The 23,548-nt window shown below is 43.9% G+C and overlaps 1 protein-coding gene across 1 annotated transcript in view; it reads left to right on the plus strand.

The window, feature by feature from the left end:
* Window positions 1-23,548, plus strand: part of sec24d (SEC24 homolog D, COPII coat complex component) — a 57,549-nt gene that overhangs the window by 29,028 nt on the left and 4,973 nt on the right. The window contains 10 exon segments of the mRNA XM_083789406.1: window positions 2,239-2,430; window positions 3,235-3,328; window positions 7,112-7,228; window positions 9,541-9,711; window positions 11,890-11,986; window positions 14,737-14,882; window positions 17,738-17,876; window positions 20,560-20,678; window positions 21,442-21,621; window positions 22,665-22,856. Coding sequence (XP_083645532.1) covers window positions 2,239-2,430; window positions 3,235-3,328; window positions 7,112-7,228; window positions 9,541-9,711; window positions 11,890-11,986; window positions 14,737-14,882; window positions 17,738-17,876; window positions 20,560-20,678; window positions 21,442-21,621; window positions 22,665-22,856 — 1,447 coding nt within the window.

A 23,548-nucleotide genomic window follows, 5' to 3' on the forward strand; every position in this document is an offset into this window, starting at 1 on the left:
AACAGCAGAAAGAACAGCAGGTCTGTTTGAGCGTGTAGATCGGCTATTTTGCAATAAAAACAAACAATGAAAATGTATGAACCAATTGAAAAGTATTAATTAAGAGCTTAATTAAATTTGGAACACAACTTTCTTTTCTTCCATTTCCTGAAAAGTAACAGTTGTGGAGTCTGTGGACATAAGAGGTTTCCACCCGACCCCTACAAGTTCACTCCCGATTGTCAAACACATTTAGGCCTGACGTCGAAATGTAAAAAAATGTCTTCTTAAATCATGACAGTTTTCTGAAATACCTCATGTTTCTGTATCAGTGGTGCTCAATGTTTCATGTCAAGGACTCCAGAGACTATATGTAATTGGCCTGCCGACAACCCATCTGAAAATATGTTGTTCCAGGGGACCCCCCAGAAGCAAAAGATTTGAGTTCAAAACGTTCACTCTGAAATAATATATATATATTCAAAGATTTGCACCACATTTTCAAGATTTTTCAAAAATAGCAGATCTACAAGCTCGTGGTGACGCACTACGAGCTTGTAGATCTGCTATTTTTCAATAGCTAAAGTATAACATAATGCTTAACCCATTCTGACCGGGCACCCATTTTGGTGTCAGCATCATGTTATGCTTTAGCTATTTAAAAATAGCAGATCTACAAGCTCATATCGCGCCACCGAGTGGCGCGATACGAGCTTGTAGGTCTGCTATTTTTGAAAAATCGAAGAGCGACTGACATTTTTAGAATCTGATCTCAGGTCAGAATGGGTTAAGTACCTTTCGAATATCTCTGAAACGCTCATACAATTTGATGGATGACTGGTCTGGTAGTCAGGGACGTATTATTTTCTGAAATCTACCAGGCGAGATGATCGTACACGTGCTAATTTATTGCCCAAATAGTCACGCAGTCGTAACAAAGTGTTTATTCATTCATTGCATACTGTAAATATGAAAGCTGTTCATTATACCATTTGGTTCATAAATTATGCAGCAATAGAGGTGAAAAAAATGCCGTCTGACATGTGGATAAATTTCACGTTTAACTCTTAACAACTTAAACCCTATACATGTACTGTATATCAGTGTTGTTTTTGGCTGCAAATGTTGTCAGTCTCAGTCTCTTGAATAGTTTTCATTTAGTTTTAGTCACATTTTAGTCACCTGGAATGTTTTAGTGTTAGTCTAGTTTTAGTCGAACAAAATGTATTTTGGCGAGCCTTCATGCCGTCGTAATGACAGTTTTTTTTGCACTTGCTGAAAATAGCCGATTTACAGCATGCAACCAATTGTAAAATGACGTATAAGTGGATCTCTTGTCCACTAGTCCCTTCCTAACATTTGAGTCTACTTTCAATTTGTTGACGAAATTGTCAGTATATTTAGCTTAGTTTTAATTTAGTTTCCATTTAGTTTGTCAGTGGAAAAAGGTAGTCGACGAACATTTTTCATCTTAGTTTTAGTCGACGAAATCAACACTGCTGTATACAGTAGGCCTACACATCATTGACCAGGACTATCTCCCAGTTCACTTGATTTTATTAGACGTCAAGCAAGAAAAACGTTTTATGTTTAAGCATTAAAAAAAACCCACAATACAGTCTTCCGACTTCGCCGAAAATAGGCGGTTATCCTGGTAGCACAAAATGTATATTAACACATTCTGACCTGAGATCAGATTCATACGAGGTTTCCACTGGACACACACTGGTCTGATTAACCCATTCTGACCTGAGATCAGATTCTAGAAATGTCAGTCGCTCTTCGATTTTTCAAAAATAGCAGACCTACAAGCTCGTATCGCGCCACTCGGTGGCGCGATATGAGCTTGTAGATCTGCTATTTTTCAATAGCTAAAGCATAACATGATGCCGACACCAAAATGGGTGCCCGGTCAGAATGGGTTAAAACCCATTTTGGGCGGGAACCCCTTTTGGTGTTAACATTATGTTATGCTTTAGCTGTTGAAAAACAGCAGATCTACAAGCTTCTAGATCTGCTGTTTTTAACGACTGACATTTTCAGCAAACTGTCAGGATGTAGAAGACATGTTTAGAATCGGATCTCAGGTCAAAACGGGTTAAGAGCTACAAGTGTGTACTGGAGGTCTGCAAAAAGCCAAATGAGGAGGTAGAGGTACACGGAATTGTTGTAAATGCAACGATTGCCACATATCAGAAGGTCTTTGTTTGGAGGCCACGATTGGGTAAATTAACAGCGTTTCTCTCTCCCGCCCCACAGAGAGGAGGGGGCAGAGAGCTCGGCGGTCAAGGTGGGCTTCGTCACCTACAACAAGATCCTCCACTTCTACAACGTGAAGAGCACGCTGGCCCAGCCCCAGATGCTGGTGGTGTCCGACACGGCAGACATGTTCGTCCCGCTGCTCGACGGCTTCCTGGTCAACTACCACGACTCCAGGGCCGTCATCTCCAAGTAAGACCTCGTCTATCCATCCGTCCTAGATATCTGACAACCAGTGTTGTTTTTGGCAGCAAAATTTTATTTTAGTTTTAGTCTTGGTCTCTTGAATAGTTTTCACGTAGTGTTTGTCCCATTTTAGTTAGTCTGGTTTTAGTCGACTAAATATCATAAGATTTTAGTCGACTAAAACTACAGTTGATTTAGTCGACTAAAATGTATGTTGGCGGGCGGCCTTGATGCCGTCGTTATGATTGATTTTACACTTGCTGAAAATAGCTGATCTACAAGTTCACAATGCGTTGAGATCTGCTATTTTCAGCATGCAACCAAGTGTAAAATAACTTATACTGGATCTCTTGTCCACTAGTCCCTTCCTTACATTTTAGTCTATTTTTTATTTGTTGACAAAGTCAATATATTTAATCGTAGCTTAGTTTTCATTTAGTGAAAAAAAGCTAGTCTTAGTTTTAGTCGACAAAAAATCTAGATCATTAGTTCCCAACCTTTTTATACTTTAGTACCACCTCAGAAAATATCTTTGGCTCTCCAAGTACCACCATAATAACTGATGTTAAAATACAGGAGCGTATAGACCTGCCCTTTATGTTCCATTCCTAATTAGCCAATAATAAAGCTGCTGCTCTGACAAAACTCAGTCTAACTAACTCACTAATCAGCACGACGGTGTGCTGCGATGCTCATTTCAGCACGGCTGGAGAGCCTATTTCAACCAATCGCTTGGTCAGAAGAACTGTAGTAACATAAAAATAAAGTGTGCTAACCATAATAACATCCCCGTCACGTTTCCCCCCCCAGCCTTCTGGACCAGATCCCTGACATGTTTGCTGAAACCAACGAGAGCGAGACGGTCTTTGCCCCCGTAATCCAGGCGGGCGTGGAGGCGCTAAAGGTGAGAGTCTCTGGCTGGGTGACAGCTGTGGCACACAGGGGGCTAAAGGCCCCTATCCACACACACAGGGGGCTAAAGGCCCCTATCCACACACACAGGGGGCTAAAGGCCCCTATCCACACACACAGGGGGCCAAAGGCCCCTATCCACACACACAGGGGGCTAAAGGCCCCTATCCACACACACAGGGGGCTAAAGGCCCCTATCCACACACACAGGGGGCTAAAGGCCCCTATCCACACACACAGGGGGCTAAAGGCCCCTATCCACACACACAGGGGCCAAAGGCCCTATTCACACGTTTAAGGCCCTATCCACACACACAGGGGGCCAAAGGCCCTATCTACACCTGAGCCTGCTCCAAACAGACATGTTGTAGCTAGATATAGCCCGCTTTGCAGGGCTGGACTGGGACAAAAATTCGGCCCGGCCATTTTCGCGTGAAGTTGGCCCAGACCGGCCCACCACAACCAGTGTGCAGATAGCAGAAACTCTAGCGCCCGCTCCGTCGAGGCACACACAAGCCCTAATACCACCACTTTAACAGAACAACATAAATGATACAAACCAACAGACAACTACACAACCCTTTGTAGAGGGTTTATGTGTCACTCACTGATACAGGTACAGTGACATGATCATGATGGCAGAATGGCAGCACGCCCGGACCTTTCCTGGTGGCCTGCCGCCTATTGTATGTTGTCATAATATGTCATATATATTTTAAGTGCTAGAAGTCAACCTTTTAAATGTGTACCAGTGTCTGTCTATATAAGCAAGCGGTAGGCTCTTTATCAAATGCTGCATTATCCATACTTATGACAGCCCCAAAGGCTATCTACTCTGCAATCCACTACTGTTTGTGTTGTACTGTAGTACAGTAACTGTACCTCGCCTGGACTTTAGACCCCATAACTCTGACCGCTAATGTCCTAATGAACTATAGGATTACTAGACGGTTTAGTCAACCAACAACCAACTGTCCTGGTGTCTGTCTGGTGTAATAGAATGCCTAAATTGTAGGACGTTGGTTAAGAAATGTAGTGATTAATCGAGTATTTATCTTATTAAAAAAAAAAGTAAAATAAATAGTAAATAGAAAGCATCAACAGAGCATGCCTGTGCCACAACATAGTCACAGGGTATGGCTGGATTGCTGTGCCATAATTATATCTTAGGCTAGCTTGCCTTAACCCATTCTGACCTGAGATCAGATTCATACGAGGTTTCCACCGGACACACACTGGTCCTAATGAACCCATTCTGACCTGAGATCAGATTCTAAAAATGTCAGTCGCTCTTCGATTTTTCAAAAATAAGCATAACATGATGCTGACACCAAAATGGGTGCCCGGTCAGAATGGGTTAAACCCATTTTGACCTGAGATCAGATTCTATAAATGTCTTCTACATCCTGACAGTTTTCTGAAAAAGCTATGTTTCTATGACAGTCGATTTTTCAAAAATAGCAGACCTACAAGCTCGTAGCGCGCCACTCGGTGGCGCGCTATGAGCTTGTAGATCTGCTATTTTTCAATAGCTAAAGCATGACATAATGCTAACACCAAAAGGGGTTCCCGCCCCAAAATGGGTAAAATTTGTCTCATTGATTCTAGATTGTGATAATCGCTATTGGCCAAGCAACAGCTCCCATAGCACTCCCCCTCCCAAATAAACCTGTGGATAAGCCATTCCATACAGTCAAATAAATAAATACCTGCCACATCGACTAATAAATACTGTGCAGGGTTCCCACAGTCACGAAATTCCTGGAAATATTTTGAAATTAGAAAAAAAAAACATTTTTTCCAGTCAACAGACTGCTGGTGTCTGCATAATATTTCACGCCTGATGTAATGCCAGATCCTATTGGTGGCAAGACAACAACCCACTCAAAACTCTGGCAGGGAATTTGGAATGGAATATATATATTCTTTGTTTTATTCTTGCTAGACTGCCTAGTGTGTTTTTGGGCATTACATGGGGACACATGGGGAGTAAGAGACTCATTATTGCGCTGAATGATTGTTATATATAGGCCTGGAAATTGCGTTAAATATTCTGGAAAAGTTTTGTAAAGGTTTTGCAATTTTCTTTTTTATCGTGAAAATGTGGCGCACATTTGGAATATATATATTATTTCACAGCGAATGTTTTTTAACTCAAATCTTTGCTTCTGTGGGGTCCCTGGAACTACATATTTTCAGATGGGGGTCGGCGGCCAAATACATATAATTTCTGAGGTCCTTGACATGAAATATTGAGCACCTACTGATATAGAAACATAGTTTAGACAGTTTTTGGTTTAGACTAGTCATTGGTTAGACCAGTCATTAGTCCTACAACTACAACCTATCTCAAACCCTCACCCTAAACCTAACCTCCACGGGGCAGCACACCTAAACCTAACCTTAACCCATGTCTAACCAATGACTATAGTCTAAACCTAACCTCCCATGGGGCAGCACACCTAAACCTAACCTTAACCCATGTCTAACCAATGACTAGTCTAAACCCTAAACTCCCACGGGGCAGCACACCTAAACCTAACCTTAACCCATGTCTAACCAATGACTATAGTCTAAACCTAACCTCCCATGGGGCAGCACACCTAAACCTAACCTTAACCAATGTCTAACCAATGACTAGTCTAAACCTAACCTCCCACGGGGCAGCACACCTAAACCTAACCTTAACCCATGTCTAACCAATGACTAGTCTAAACTAAGTACAGTATGCACCCAAAATGGGTTAAATTAGAACCGAGAAAATAATCGAATGCTCTATGAGCCACAACAAGAGGATGCACACGGTGCACAGCCCAAACAGAAAGGCCTGCTAACAGTCACTAACAGTCCCTCCACGGTGCACAGCCCAAACAGAAAGGCCCGCTAACAGTCAGCCACTCCACGGTGCACAGCCTTACCCCCAAAAAAGGGATTGTATTTTTTCATTCGACACGGCACAGATATATTATTGTCTGTCCCAACTTTGGCAATTATTCCTAAACAGACACTCAACTCTAGCCTGTTGTCAACCTGATGACTCAGCACGTCTTCCCTTTTCTCTCCTGCTGATAATATGATGGGTGTTTATTTAGAAATCCAACTGAAACTTTCCCAGCATTGTGAGGTCAGCGTTTTTCCTTTTGCACAAATTAATAACTGCAGCGTTTTTGCACACAGCTCTGAAATGGGGTTAGTATAGTATATTGTGAGAATAAACTGTACAGGACTCAGAAAAGTGTTTTGTTATATTGACTTGGGTAAATGGGTCATCTGTACATTTCTTTCTACTTTTGTTAACTCTAGCTAGCAGGAATCCAAAGAAAAGTATGCACATCTCTAAAAAAAACTTTCAGGTTCTGAATAAAACGATACGTAGAGAAGAAGAAAGTCAACACACTGTTGTGTAGCTCCCACAGGAAATGTATTTGAAATGTATTTATTTATAAAAAAAGAAATGCCCTGTGGGAGCGACACAACAGTTTGCGGACTATAACTCTAGCTAACAGACCTTCTCGAAGCTTATACCATTTTCTCAAACACTGACAGCAGACAATTATGCCTATTATTTAGTACCCCTTAAAATGTAGACACTAGAGTTCGCATCAAAGATAGAAAGACAAACATTCTCCACACCTCATTACTTTTTCCTCTTCCTTTCCAAGGAACTTACTTATGTTTTGTGTCTCGTCCTATCCGTTCCCCAGGCAGCAGAGTGCAGTGGCATTAAGCTCTTCATTTATTCTGTTGGTTGTGTCTCGTCCTATCCGTTCCCCAGGCAGCGGAGTGCAGCGGTAAGCTCTTCATCTTCCACTCGTCCATTCCGACGGCCGAGGCTCCCGGGAAGCTGAAGAACAGGGACGACAAGAAGCTGGTCAACACTGAGAAAGAGAAGGTGAGTGCATGGCTCTCTGCTTGACAGAATTAACCCCATTTTATACCTGAGCTGAGCTCATAGCGCGGCACTCGGTGCCGCGTTATGAGCTTGTAGATCAGCTATTTTTCAATAGCTAAAGTATAACATAATGCTTAAAACACCAAAAGGGATTACCCCCAAAATGGGTTAACATACCATTGTTGTTTATATCTCCACTAGCAGTGGGACTCTATGTCAAGGGTTCTCAAAGTTGTCATGGCAAGTCCAGTGGAGACACTGACAGAATACTTTGATAATATTTGGAATTTATCAAATATATCACTTCAGTTGAACCACTTACTAGGTGGCTGTAAACAGGAAGTAGGCATATAAACAGGAAGTATGTGTACATGAAGCAGTATTGTGTATTCAAATTGTGACCACATGCTAATATTAATGTTATAGAACCCACCCAGCCTAATTAGAATGATTAAAAAAAAAAAGATCTAAGTCATGACAAATAGGCCAAGGCCGTAGCGTAACGGTCTGGGCACCGGACTGGTGATCCAGTCGCGGTGTGCCGCGGGTTCGACTCCCGGACCCGACACGGCCTTTACCGCATGTCATCCCCCCATCTCTCTCCCGTTTCCTGTCAGCCTACTTTCTATCCCTTAAAAAATCAATAAAAGGCGTAAGCCGCAAAAAAATATCTTAAAAAAAAAAAAAAAAAAAAGATGGAGGTGCACTCTAGGGTAGCATAGCATGGCACACTGCCCACAAGATTCTAGGCCTCTAGGCCTATCTAGGGTATAGCATTAGGAGACTGGTGTACCATGGGTGTACCATGGGTGTATCAGGGCATAATCCCTATCTACACCAGTCTTCTGCTATCACTGAAACTCATGTGAGATGTTTATAGTGCCTACAAAAACAACTGCTCTAAGCAGGAAATGAAGTGCCCAAACAAGGCATTTCCTGTTCATGCACAGACTCTAGGGCCCTCTAGTGGAGATTCTACAGTCTTACAAAAAATATAATTACGATTTTGTGTAGATTGACTTTGAGTGTGACTGCAGAGCTCAAGCCAGGTACAATTATCCTCAAATCAACTGGATTGCCGTGTGTGCGCTCATTTAAAAAAATGTATTGTGCGAGTGAATAGTAGTTTAATATTACAAAAAATTACTCATTGTCTCTTGAGTCGGAAAGCAGTGAAATCACATCTGAAGTTGATATGAGTTAGAGTAGTTGTTTGCATGCGAGCGCACAGATGGCTCACACAGCACCAAAGCTTTAGACGATTCTAAAAAATATCTTCTAAATCCTGACAGTTTTCTGAAAAACCTGCTTCTATGTCAGTGGTGCTCAACCTTTTCCATGTCAAGGACCCCCAGAATCATCTGCATTTGGCCGCGTACCCCCATCTGAAAATATGTTGTTCCAGGGAACCCCACCAGAAGCAAAGATTTGAGTTACAAAAAAGCGTTCGCTCTGAAAGAATATATATTCGAAGATTTGCGCCACATTTTCACTATAAAATAGCAGATCTACAAACTTGTAGCTTGTAGATCTGCTATTTTTCAATAGTTAAATTATAACAATGCTTAAAACACCAAAAGGGGTTCCCGTTCAGAATGGGTTAAGCGTTATACTTTAGCTATTGAAAAATAGCAGAACTACAAGCTTGTAGCGCGGCACCGGGTGCCGTGCTACAAGCTTGTAGGCCTGCTATTTTTGAAAAATCGTAAAAATGTGCCTCAAATCTTTGAATATATATTCATCCAGAGCGAACGTTTTTAACTCAAATCTTTGCTTCTGAGAGGTTCCTGGAACTACACATTTTCAGATGGGGGTCGGTGGCCAATTACATATCATTTCTGGGGTCCTTGACATGAAATATTGAGCACCACTGATACAGAAACATGAGGTATTTCAGAAAACTGTCAGGATTTAGAAGACATTTAAAAATAAATCGACATCAGGCCTAAATGGCTTAACTCTTTTTGGGGAGCGAACCCCTTTTGGTGTTATAGCATTATGTTATGCTTTAGCTTAGCTATTGAAAAATAGCAGATCTACAAGCTCATAGCGCGCCACCGAGTGGCGCGCTACGAGCTTGTAGGTCTGCTATTTTTTGAAAAATCGAGAACGAACGAGGAACGACTGACATAGAAACATAGCTTTTTCAGAAAACTGTCAGGATGTAGAAGAATTTTTTTGAATCTGATCTCAGGTCAGAATGGGATTAAACAAGGCAGAACCAGGGTGGAACAAGGCTGGTTACTAGTCAGTCAGGGACCAATCAGAAGGCTGACAAAGGGTGAATTGTGTGTGTTTCTCCCCAACCCCAGACTCTGTTCCAGCCTCTGAAAGGTGTGTATGAGCAGCTGTCTAAGGACTGCGTGGCCCAGGGCTGCTGCGTGGACCTCTTCATCTTCCCCAGCCAGTACACAGACCTGGCAACCATGGGCGACGTGTGCTCGCACACCGGAGGAGGAGTCTACCAGTACAGTAACTTCCAGGTAAAGATATATGGCTGTGAAATGTATGTACGCAACGCACAACACGCACGGACGCACGCATGCACGGCCACGGACACACGCACGGCACGCACACAGGATGACAGTCTACAAGCACAGTCTAGGATTAACAGCAGTTGCAGCAGTGTTGATTTTGTCGACTAAAACTAAGACGCGAAAATGTTCGTCGACTACCTTTTCCCACTGACGAAAACTAAACGGAAACTAAGCTATGATGACTAAAACTAAGACTAAATATACTGACAATTTAAACAAATAAAAACAAGACTAAAATGTTAGGAAGGGGACTAGTGGACAAGAGAACCAGTATAAGTCATTTTACAATTAGTTGCTTGCTGAAAATATTTTCAGCATGTCATTACGACAGCAACAAGGCCCGCCAAAATACATTTTGTTCGACTAAATTAACTGTAGATTTAGTAGACTAAAATCTTATGATATTTAGTCGACTAAAACTAGACTAACACTAAAACATTCCAGGTGACTAAAATGTGACTAAAACTAAATAAACTATTCAAGAGACTATGACTAAAACCAAATTCTAAATTGACTGCCAAAAACAACACTGAGTTACAGATCACATTACATTGAGTTGCCATGACCAGGGCGCCATTTATGAGCCAATATCAAGTTATTCTATCTATGAATGACGACACACACTGGCACACCAATCAGAATGAAACATTTCAGGGCCCCCTGGTCATTTTGGTCGCGCGCGGCTAATTTCGCTGTAATTTTGGGGTACCCAGCTTCCCCAAAAGAGAAAGGCAGGCAGACAGACAGACTAGTCGCTGAATGCAGGCTGTCAATGCACAGCGACATTGACAGGGGTTTCCACAGCTACCCCACAACACAGCGTCACTGTCTGAGCAGAAGCTCTCAATGTTTTAACCATAATTCTAAATGTGCAATAACTAAACATAAATCTCACTTGAATTGGATTGCAATACTTTACAATGTCGGTGGGCCCCCGTGGGCTGTAGCCCACCCTAGCCCAATGGTAAGTCCGCCTCTGGTTACGGCACAGAGCAGACTGTAATTCACCGATTTCATGATTTATTTCTACCATACCCAGACTCCGTTTATTTTAACGTAGACCGACAGGACACTGTTCATTCTGAGCCCTGATAGCCGTAGCACTGTCCCAAAGGAATGTTCCAACGAGCAGTGGTAAAGAACCAGCCTCAGAGAATATTAAACTCGTACATCATATGACCAGATTTGACTGAGAGCCTGCCATCGCGCAAAACTCCAGCTTTTCACCAGAGGAGAAAAACTTATTTTTGTTCTCTCCCCAAAATGAGTTAATAGCACAGGCAGATACTAGAGCATGTCTGAAATAAGTGTCAGAGCTGAAATCGACATGTAAATATGAAATCAATGCAGCAATAAATTTAGCTAGGTGTAATGTTAGAGACCACAGAAGTGAACCTTTCAAGCCTGTTTTCTCAACTCGCTGTTTTCTGCACATTACTCTCCAAAACTGGTGGTTCAAACTGAACAACCAATATGTCAATTTGAATTATGATTCCCTGCTTTCATATGACATATGAAAAAAATCCAATGGCAGCCCCTCAGTCAGATTTAGTCACATATGAGCAATAGGCCCACAATCAAACCCGTTGATGATAAATGAAAGAATTTGTCACTGCACCGTGAGCCAGACATTCATCAAGTCATCGTTGTGGGAAATAATAAAGTAGTTCTGTTCTGAACAGTTTAGTTCCACAAATCCCTGTTATGTAAGACTAGCTTTGTTGGCATTGAGGTTTATTTGGTTTAACCCATTTTGGGCGGGAACCCCTTTTGGTGTTAGCAGCACTATGTTATGCTTTAGCTATTGAAAAATAGCAGATCTACAAGCTCATAGCGCGCCACCGAGTAGCTTGTAGGTCTGCTATTTTTGAAAAATCGAAGAACGACTGACATAGAAACATAGCTTTTTCAGAAAACTGTCAGGATGTAGGAGACATTTTTTTAATCTGATCTCAGGTCAGAATGGGTTAAATACTCTTATTCAAATTAAATGCATCACATGGTGAAATAAATCCCATTCTGCCTGGCAAAGGGCATCAAAAGTGTTCCCAGAGTTGTTTGAAAAGTGACTACACTGCCCCCTGGTGGATGAAGCAGACATGACATGTACTCTGTGTGCTGCAGGTGGAGTCGGATGGGGAGCACTTCCTCAGAGACCTGAGGAAGGACGTGGAGAAGAACATCGGATTCGACGCCATCATGCGTGTTCGCACCAGCACAGGTACGGCACAGCGCCCCCTAGGGGTCCTTGAGGGGGTTCACGGGGGTCCCCAGCTGAATGATAGTTTATAGGAGCCAAATGGACCCTTATTGAACTGTAACTCTGAGAGTGTACCAACCAAATGGACCCATTAGGGTCCATTTGTACACTCTCTGAGTTAAATTAACATTGACTTTACAATATAAATCGGGTGTCTCAGAGATAAAAATGCCATTAAATGGAGGGTCCGTAGACTAATGCATTTGAAACCGGGCAGTCCTTGAAATTAAAACGGGTTGAGAATCACTGCTAGAGCCGTAAAAATCTCCTCTTATGGGGGTCACTGGCAGTGGCATATCTCTTCAAATGGGGGTCCGCGGGCTAATTGGTGTCAATTTGGGGGTCCTTGATGTGAAAAAGTTTGGGAACCACTGCAGTACAGTGCAGCATACTGTAAGCACAGCTTAGCCGCAATTTGCAACTCTAGATTGTTTTTATAATGGGATGAATCTAGAGTTGCAATACCCTCCATTGACTCCCCACTCATCCAATTTGCGTTTGCGATCTGCTTGTCTTAAACGACGTTAAACTCACCAACATTGCAGCTGTAGGGAAAGCTTGAATTATCCTCTTTCAATCTGCCGAGCCTTTGTGTCATAAAATAAGAAATTATGTGCATGCGATTCTTTTTCTGTGTTGCAGTTTGGAAGCCTTTTTCTTTTTTTTTAGCGGGTGGCGCTGCTGCCTCCTGCATTATGTGCAAATTCGAAACAGGTGGTTACACTTAGATAATCACTTTCACAGAATTTCTTGACAGAAAGTAGCTCATAACATGTCTACGGTTGCTCTTTATGACACAAAAGCTCGGCAGATTGAAAGAGGATAATTCAAGCTTGGCCTAGAGCTGCAATGTTGGTGAGTTTAACGTTGTTTAAGACAAGCAGATCGCAAAAGCTAATTGGATGAGTGGGGAGTCAATGGAGGGCATTGCAACTCTAGATTCATCCCATTATTAAAAAAGTCTAGCGTTGCAAATTGCGGCTACCTGCAACAGTAAGTGGAACTGTATTGTAGAGCAAAAGAAAACACTAAACTATTTATTTTCAGATTAAATTGCAATATCTTTATCTTGTTTAACCCATTCTGACCTGAGATCAGATTCATACAAGGTTTTCCACGGGACACACACTGGTCTGATTAACCCATTCTGACCTGAGATCAGATTCGATTTTTTTTCAAAAATAGCAGACCTACAAGCTCGTATCGCGCCACCGAGTGGCGCGATACGAGCTTGTAGGTCTGCTATTTTTCAATAGCTAAAGCACAACATGATGCCAACACCAAAATGGGTTCCCGGTCAGAATGGGTTAAAAGGTAGATCAAACAAAAATAATTAAATCAATGTCCTTTCAAAATGTAAATGAAAATATTCACTTCAGAATTTCCCCTCCAACAATTAATGTCCCTTTTTAAGGAGTCAAAGTATCCCAAAAGAATCCCCCAAAAGTAATCCAAGTATCCCAAACGTTGTAGTTCCTCTCTTTTCTTCAATACAGTAGTAAAAAAAAAAGAAGTTATAAAACCAAAAGTCAAGGCATTGCTTACCGGAAAAAGAAAAGGTATGTCCTCCTCAGCCAACCTCAGGAGTCAGGAGTCCTCTGCTGGTTCCTCTGCTGGTTCACAAACTCTGATGATTTGTTTGTTTAGAGCACCAAGCCTCAGAAATGTCCCACCAAACTTTTCTGCTTCCCCAATCCAAAGTTCTTCGGTCAAACTGCGTATCGGTTTGAGTTAAGTTCTGATATTTGCTTAGTATTGGCTTGATAAGAGTGTGTTTGACAAACACAAGTGACAACAAGTCAACACCAAACACTCTTCTAACTGAATCAAAATGGAACCCCGGCTCCGCCCCTCACTTCCTGCTCCTTTATAGGAACTATTCCTGGAACTATTGCTCAAATGCTTTTTGCCCCACAGCGCCCCCTGTGACCAAACTATGTCATTTTGTCAACAGAAAATGTATGACCAATGGTTCAACTACACAAAACACAATATATTATATTCTCCGTACACTGCATTTCAGTGTTAAATATTCAACCATAGTTTCAGCCAATATATTCCCTCGTTATCCCCCAGAATGTTTCATTTTCTTTCAATACTCATACAAGGACAGGAAAAACATTATTTCACACATTGTATGTGGCAGTGTCACAAAAGAAATGCGAAAGAAAGCAGTCGTCTTTTATGGAGAATTCCGTCTCCACACACCACCACCACCATCATCATCATCATCATGACTTGCTTTTAATTTGAAAGTGAATTAATCTAGATTTCCGTAATTACACAAACCAATGTACCATCTTTGTTTATGCAGTACCACTTTACAGTTACACTGGTGAACCCCTTTTGGTGTTTTAAAGCATTATGTTATACTTTAGCTATTGAAAAATAGCAGATCTACAAGCTCATAGCGCGGCACTCGGTGCCACGCTATGAGCTTGTAGGTCTGCTATTTTTGAAAAATCGTGAAAATGTGCCTCAAATCTTTGAATATATATTATTACAGAGTGAACATTTTAACTCAAGTCTTTGCTTCTGGGGAGGTCCCTGGAACAACATATTTTCAGATGGGGGGGCATATTACATATAATTTTTGGGGTCCTTGACATGAAATACTGAGCATCACTGATACAGAATCATGAGGTTTTTCAGAAAACTGTTTTTAAATTTCGACGTCAGGCCTAAATGGGTTGCTGTTCTCCCTCCCCCAGGCTTCCGGGCCACGGACTTCTTCGGCGCCATCCACATGAACAACACCACGGACGTGGAGATGGCCGCCGTGGACTGTGACAAGGCTGTGACCGTGGAGTTCAAACACGACGACACCCTCAGCGAGGAGACCGGAGCCATCATACAGGTGAGGAGGATTAACCCTTCAACAGTATTATATACTGGAGACCGGAGCCATCATACAGGTGAGGAGGATTAACCCTTCACCAGTATTATATACTGGAGACCGGAGCCATCATACAGGTGAGGAGGATTAACCCTTCACCAGTATTATATACTGGAGGCCGGAGCCATCATACAGGTGAGGAGGATTAACCCTTCAACAGTATTATATACTGGAGACCGGAGCCATCATACAGGTGAGGAGAATTATTAACCCTTCACCATGCAGTATTATACTGGAGACCGGAGCCATCATACAGGTGAGGAGAATTAACCCTTCACCAGTATTATATACTGGAGACCGGAGCCATCATACAGGTGAGGAGGATTAACCCTTCAACAGTATTATATACTGGAGACCGGAGCCATCATACAGGTGAGGAGGATTAACCCTTCAACAGTATTATATACTGGAGACCGGAGCCATCATACAGGTGAGGAGAATTATTAACCCTTCACCAGTATTATACTGGAGACCGGAGCCATCATACAGGTGAGTGTTGTAAACTCTAAGTACTGGACCTTCGTCTGGTTTGATAGACAGGTAGTGTGTGCAGGCTGGGTGGTGTGTGGTTCTGACAGAACCAGGCTGGGTGGTGTGTGGTTCTGACAGACTGGTAGTGTGTGCAGGCTGGGTGGTGTGTGGTTCTGACAGACATGGGTAGTGTGTACAGGCTGGGTGGTGTGTGGTTCTGACAGACAGGTAGTGTGTGCAGGCTGGGTGGTGTGTGGTTCTGACAGACAGGTAGTGTGTGCAGGCTGGGTGGTGTGTGGTTCTGACAGACTGGTAGTGTGTGCAGGCTGGGTGGTGTGTGGTTCTGACAGACTGGTAGTGTGTGTGCAGGCTGGGTGGTGTGTGGTTCTGACAGACTGGTAGTGTGTGCAGGCTGGGTGGTGTGTGGTTCTGACAGACAGGTAGTGTGTGCAGGCTGGGTGGTGTGTGGTTCTGACAGACAGGTAGTGTGTGTGCAGGCTGGGTGGTGTGTGGTCCTGACAGACAGGTAGTGTGTGCAGGCTGGGTGGTGTGTGGTTCTGACAGACATGGGTAGTGTGTGCAGGCTGGGTGGTGTGTGGTTCTGACAGACGTGGGTAGTGTGTGCAGGCTGGGTGGTGTGTGGTTCTGACAGACATGGGTAGTGTGTGCAGGCTGGGTGGTGTGTGGTTCTGACAGAACCAGGCTGGGTGGTGTGTGGTTCTGACAGACAGGTAGTGTGTGCCGGCTGGGTGGTGGTTGTGTGACAATCCCGTTGAAGTATATACTTTTGGTATACCAAAGCTGCAACCATTCATGATTATTTTAGGGGTATTTCTTTTGTATGCTGTGTTATAGAGAGATTTAGAGTAAACCTACCCTAATAATAGTTTTATCTAATAGTTTAATCTTTTCTTATTTCTTATTCTTATACTAGTCTTATTACGTTTGAAATGTACTAGGTATTTGTATGCTATGTCCTGTACGTCAGTCCTGTTTGTATTGTTTGATGTTTGATGTCTGGGGACTACAGATGGAAATTAGCAAGTCTTGCTAAATCTGGTATATTTACACTGCATTTTTTATGTAATATTCATCAATATCCCATTCTGAACGGGGACCCATTTTGGCGTTAGCATCATGTTATGCTTTAGCTATTGAAAAATAGCAGATCTATACAAGCTCATAGCGCGCCACCGAGTGGCGCGCTACGAGCTTGTAGGTCTGACATTTTTTTAAATCTGATCTCAGGTCAGAATGGGTTAATCAGACCAGTGTGTGTCCAGTGGAAACCTCGTATGAATCTGATCTCAGGTCAGAATGGGATATACACTGTCCCGACCAAATAAACGAAAAAGAAAAAAGTACGGCGACAGCGTTGGCGGGCCCCGGGAGAACAATAATGCGACACGAGACAGTATCGCGCTAAAGGCTCACACAGTTTATTACACACACACACAGGAACATAAATATAGTACTGGATCATAATGACTTGACAACAACACTTGAGACATAATAAGCGCTAACTGCAGCAAGGCTGACCTTGCTGTCTAAGATGTCTCTCGTCTCGTAGCCTAACTATAAAGTATATGCTACAGTTCAGGCAGTACACGATACATATCAAGTACACTGTGTCTTATCTCACGTACAGTACAAGTACACAGCCATGGGCGATCAGATTATGACAGTGAGGAGAACCCTTCACCAGCCATGGGCAAAGTATTATGCTGTATATACTGGACCCCAGGAGGACTGTATATAGTGAACACTTTGTGGAAGCTAATGGGGATCCTAATGAAGAATAAAGAATACAGTACAACACAGTGCAAATGACCAAGTACATTTTCTTTTCGATATCAATCCATTGCCGTCAATGGATTGACAAAAACAAAAACCCAGACATTTTCAAAAATACAGAAAATGGCAAGCTCACGCCTGTACTTGAACTTGTAGATCGGCTATTTTCACTACTGTGGTTAATTCAAGTGGAAGTGGAGTTACAATATTCCTATTAGAAATGTAGTGGAGTGAGAGAAATGTGTGTGAATTTCTTTTTAATAAAATGCAGTAACAGCCACTCAGAGTGAACGTACTTAGCTTAGTCATACTGACCACCACTAACCTCCACACACACAGTCCATGAAATGGACTTGGTGGTTGTGTCATCATGTAATGGACCGTCCATTATTACACAACGAACCACAGCCACATGCTGTGCCTATTACGGACGGACGGCGTGTTCTTTCCACTCTCCAGAAATGACTTTAACCCATTCTGAGACCTGAGACCAGATTCTAACGCACAGAAGAATGGTGGTTCTTTAACGTTTCATGTTTTTCTTCTCCCAGTGTGCCCTGCTCTACACCTCCGTGGGCGGGCAGCGGCGTCTCCGGATCCACAACCTCAGTCTGAACTGCTCCTCCCAGCTGATGGAGCTCTACAAGAGCTGTGAGACGGACTCCCTCATTAACTTCTTTGCCAAGTCAGGTGAGTCACTCACTCGCCTTGCACACACACACACACACACACACACACTCACGGCATTGAACCCCTACCATGAAATGTTCTATGAGAAGGGCCTGGCTGTAAACAAGTTATTGAGCTTATAGTCCAGTTACCCTGGGTAAACATAGTACCTTTCCTTTCCTTGCACGCACGCACACACGCACGCACACACGCACGCACGCACGCACGCACACACACACACACACACACACACACACACACACACACACACACACACACACACACACACACACACACACACATTTAGGGGGGAGAAAAAAAAAGAAAAGTTGTGAAATTGAGCTCAGACACACCTAACCTAAGCTGATATACGGCGCTTATGATTTCGACCTCTGCCGAGCATGCGCCATAAATCACTGAGTAATCTACTGTCATCGAGGCTGATGAGTATTCAAAAAGAGGGACGATTGTTGGAAATGAGAACCATATGTTGCCCCATAATGAAGTAAGTGTACAAGAACCTTTAGGCCTGGTTCTGTAATGAACGTGACAGACCTGCACTTTGCTGACCTCCGGTTGTCCTCCGTTCGTCTCACGGTGCCACCAACCCCTCTCTGAGTGCTGCCAAGTCTCCACAGACCCTCTTTCACTGACCCTTCGCTTTTTATTTTATTGTTTGAGAGGGCGATGTCCAAATCCAATACAACATCTAGCTTTCGATATTACGTCATATAAACAGCAAGGTCCGTGGACTTTGGGAGGGACGCTATCCCCTCCCAACGTCTGGCGTTTAAAATGACGTCATATAGCAGCCAAGTCTATGGACTTTTGTTTGTTTGTTTGTTTGTTGGACGTTTGTTTAGAGCAACTGTCTTGTTGTCCTGGTGCGTTTAGCCTACCGCGCCATCCTGAACTAACCACTGTTTGTTTTGTTTTGTCGTCCTGGTGCGTTCAGCCTACCGCGCCCTCCTGAACTAACCACGGTTTGTTTTGTCTTGTCGTCCTGGTGCGTTCCGCCTACCGCGCCATCCTAAACTAACCACGGTTTGTTTTGTCTTGTTGTCCTGGTGCGTTCAGCCTACCGCGCCGTCCTGAACTAACCACGGTTTGTTTTGTTTTGTTGTCCTGGTGTGTTTAGCCTACCGCGCCCTCCTGAACTAACCACGGTTTGTTTTGTCTTGTCGTCCTGGTGCGTTCCGCCTACCGCGCCATCCTAAACTAACCACGGTTTGTTTTGTCTTGTTGTCCTGGTGCGTTCAGCCTACCGCGCCGTCCTGAACTAACCACGGTTTGTTTTGTTTTGTTGTCCTGGTGCGTTTAGCCTACCGTGCCGTCCTGAACTAACCACGGTTTGTTTTGTTGTCCTGGTGCGTTTAGCCTACCGCGCCATCCTAAACTAACCACGGTTTGTTTTGTCTTGTTGTCCTGGTGCGTTCAGCCTACCGCGCCATCCTAAACTAACCACGGTTTGTTTTGTTTTGTTGTCCTGGTGCGTTTAGTCTACCGTGCCGTCCTGAACTAACCACGGTTTGTTTTGTCTTGTCGTCCTGGTGCGTTCAGCCTACCGCGCCATCCTGAACTAACCACGGTTTGTTTTGTCTTGTCGTCCTGGTGCGTTCAGCCTACCGTGCCGTCCTGAACTAACCACGGTTTGTTTTGTTTTGTTGTCCTGGTGCGTTCAGCCTACCGCGACGTCCTAAACTAACCACGGTTTGTTTTGTCTTGTTGTCCTGGTGCGTTCAGCCTACCGCGCCATCCTGAACTAACCACGGTTTGTCTTGTTGTCCTGGTGCGTTCAGCCTACCGCGCCATCCTGAACTAACCACGGTTTGTTTTGTCTTGTTGTCCTGGTGCGTTCAGCCTACCGTGCCATCCTGAACTAACCACGGTTTGTTTTGTCTTGTTGTCCTGGTGCGTTTAGCCTACCGCGCCATCCTGAACTAACCACGGTTTGTTTTGTCTTGTTGTCCTGGTGCGTTCAGCCTACCGTGCCGTCCTGAACTAACCACGGTTTGTTTTGTCTTGTTGTCCTGGTGCGTTTAGCCTACCGTGCCGTCCTGAACTAAACACGGTTTGTTTTGTTGTCCTGGTGCGTTTAGCCTACCGCGCCATCCTAAACTAACCACGGTTTGTTTTGTTTTGTTGTCCTGGTGCGTTCAGCCTACCGTGCCGTCCTGAACTAACCACGGTTTGTTTTGTTTTGTTGTCCTGGTGCGTTCAGCCTACCGCGACGTCCTGAACTAACCACGGTTTGTTTTGTTTTGTTGTCCTGGTGCGTTCAGCCTACCGTGCCGTCCTGAACTAACCACGGTTTGTTTTGTTTTGTTGTCCTGGTGCGTTCAGCCTACCGCGACGTCCTGAACTAACCACGGTTTGTTTTGTTTTGTTGTCCTGGTGCGTTCAGCCTACCGCGACGTCCTAAACTAACCACGGTTTGTTTTGTTTTGTTGTCCTGGTGCGTTCAGCCTACCGCGCCATCCTGAACTAACCACGGTTTGTCTTGTTGTCCTGGTGCGTTCAGCCTACCGCGCCATCCTGAACTAACCACGGTTTGTTTTGTTTTGTCGTCCTGGTGCGTTCAGCCTACCGCGACGTCCTAAACTAACCACGGTTTGTTTTGTCTTGTTGTCCTGGTGCGTTTAGCCTACCGCGCCATCCTGAACTAACCACGTTTTGTTTTGTTTTGTCGTCCTGGTGCGTTTAGCCTACCGCGCCATCCTGAACCAGCCAATAAAGAACGTGAGGGAGGTCCTGGTCAACCAGACCGCCCACATGCTGGCCTGCTACAGAAAGAACTGTGCCAGCCCCTCTGCTGCCAGCCAGGTACGGTAGCACAACTTCACACATTTTGGGGCGGGAACCCCTTTTTGGTGTTAGCATTATGCTATGCTTTAGCTATTGAAAAATAGCAGATCTACAAGCTCATAGCGCGCCACCGAGTGGCGCGCTACGAGCTTGTAGGTCTGCTATTTGTTTTTATGCTTATTATGCTTTTTTTCCCTTTTTATACAATTAATCTAAAAAGTAGTCTCTCTCTCAGAGGATAACCAACAGCTGCAGCCCTAAATTCATGTTGCACTGGCATTACATCATAACATGAAAAGCGCTATATATGTCCCAGGTATTATTATTATTATTATAACTACAACACAAATGTGGTGTTTACAGTTCAAATACAGCATGTCTGTCGTATGACAAGGTTGTGCGTTATACATTAATTTAAAAGTAAAACGGGCTATCCGTGTGTGTGTGCGTGTGTGTGTGTGTGTGTGTGTGTGTGTGTGTGTGTGTGTGTGTGTGTGTGTGTGTGTGTGTGTGTGTGTGTGTGTGTGTGTGTGTGTGTGTGTGTGTGTGTGTGTGTGTGTCCGTGTGTGTGTGTGGTGGCTCAGGGGTAGAGTGCCTGGAGCAAGACACTGAACCCCTAATTGCTCCCGATGTGCTAGTTGGTGCCTTGCATGGTTTCCGCTGCCATCGGTGTATGAATGGGTGAATGTAATGCACAATCTCTGTAAAGCGCCTTGGATAAAGGCGCTATATAAATGCACCATTTACCATTTACCATTTGTGTGTGTGTGTGTGTGTGCAGTTGATCCTGCCTGATGCCATGAAGGTGTTCCCGGTCTACATGAACAGTCTGATGAAGACCTCTCCACTAGTGGGCAGCACTGAGCTCTGCACCGACGACAGAGCCCTGCAGAGGCTGTCCGTCCTGGGCATGGGAGTAGAAGACACACAGCTGCTGCTCTACCCACGCCTCGTCCCATTGGTGAGAGGATTTTTCATTAAGGATCCCCATTCGCTGGTGCCATAGCAACCAGCTATGTCTTCCTGGGGTCCAAAAGGCTAGAAGTCATCCTCACTGTCAGGCAGTGTTGATTTTGTCGACTAATATTAGACGAGAAATTCGGTTCGTCGACTACCTTTTTTTCACTGAGGAAAACTTAATGGAAACTAAATGAAAACTTAAGCTATGGTGACTAAAACTAAGACTAAATATACTGACAATTTCGTCAACAAATAAAAGCTAGACTAAAATGTCAGGAAGGGACTATAGTGGACAAGAGATCCAGTTTAACTCATTTTACACTTTGGTTGCATGCTGAACATAGCAGATCTACAAGCCCACAACAGATCCAGTTGTGGGCTTGTAGATCGGCTATTTTCAGCAAGTGAAAAAATTGTCGACTAAAATCGCATGACACTTAGTCGACTAAAACTAGACTAACACTAAAACATTCCGGGTGACTGAAATGTGACTAAAACGAAATTTAGTCGTTTTATTCCAAAGACTATGACTAAACTAAAATGAAAATGTGCTGCCAAAAACACTGCTGGTGAGTCCGTAGGATACAACCTTAGAGTATATATGAATAGAGACGGCACCCAGAGGAAACCCTGAGGCGAAATGGACATAGTGGCCGAATGAAGGTATTGCAGCCTGGCCCCAAACACACGAACGCGCTGGTCCGTTGACTATCATTGTGCACGTTCACGACGGCAGCACGCTCGTGCGCGTTTGTGCACGTTCAACGGCAGCGCGTTCATGTGTTTGGGGGCAAATCCATCCCAGAATGCACTCTGTTCCTACCCGGAAGGAGGAGTGAAATCGCCTCATGCGCTTTTGAGCAACTTAATGCAAGTGGATGGGAGGAGAACTCGGATGCCATCTCTATTCATATATACTCTAAGGATACAACGCAGTAGGACTAAATTGGGGAGACAAGAAACACCGGTGTAGATGGGAGGGGAAAAAAGAAAAGATCCACTGACACCGTCCTTAATTCTCCCTCTAAACTCTTCTTTCTGCAGCACACCATGGAGCTGGAGAGCGAGGCGGTGCCCGCCCCTCTGCGCTGCTCGGAGGAGAGGCTGGCGGCCGACGGCGTCTTCCTCCTGGAGAACGGCCAGAACATGTTCCTCTGGCTGGGCCAGGGCGTCTCGCCGGACCTGGTCCAGGACCTCTTCAGCCTGCCCTCGCTCGCCCACATGCAGGAGAACATGGTCAGTGTCTTCACTTAACACCCATTCTGACCTGAGATCAGATTCTAAAGATGTCTTCTACATCCTGACAGTTTGCATTCTGACCTGAGATCAGATTAAAAAAATGTCTTCTACATCCTGACAGTTTTCATTCTGACCTGAGATCAGATTCTAAAAATGTCTTCTATGTCGTAGATTTTTCAAAAAATAGCAGACCTATAAGCTCGTAGCGCGCCACTCGGTGGCGCGCTATGAGCTTGTAGATCTGCTATTTTTCAATAGCTAAAGCATAACATAATGCTAACACCAAAAGGGGTTCCCGCCCAGAATGGGTTAAAGTTTAAGTGCCATAAACGTTAAGACGAGTTGAATCCAATTATGCACTGATTGCCATGGACGAGTTTTTTTTTAATCCATATTTTGAAAATTCCTCTAATCTGGTGTACAGTTGATGACATGCACATTACATGCATAAAATACTTTTCTTTCTTTTTTAATAATGGGCTAATTGGCAATCAAAGCCAAAACTGGTGCTGAAAGAGTTCCCATTTAGACGTGACATTGACATTAAAAAAATGTTTTCTAAATCCTGACAGTTTTCTGAAATACCTCATGTTTCTATATCAGTGGTGCTCAATATTTCATGTCAAGGACCCCTAGAATTATCTGTATTTGGCCACCGACCCCCCCATCTGAAAATATGTTGTTCCAGG

This window comes from Protomyctophum parallelum, assembly GCF_964188405.1.
Source record: "Protomyctophum parallelum genome assembly, chromosome: 18".
In the NCBI taxonomy this organism is placed as follows: domain Eukaryota; kingdom Metazoa; phylum Chordata; class Actinopteri; order Myctophiformes; family Myctophidae; genus Protomyctophum; species Protomyctophum parallelum.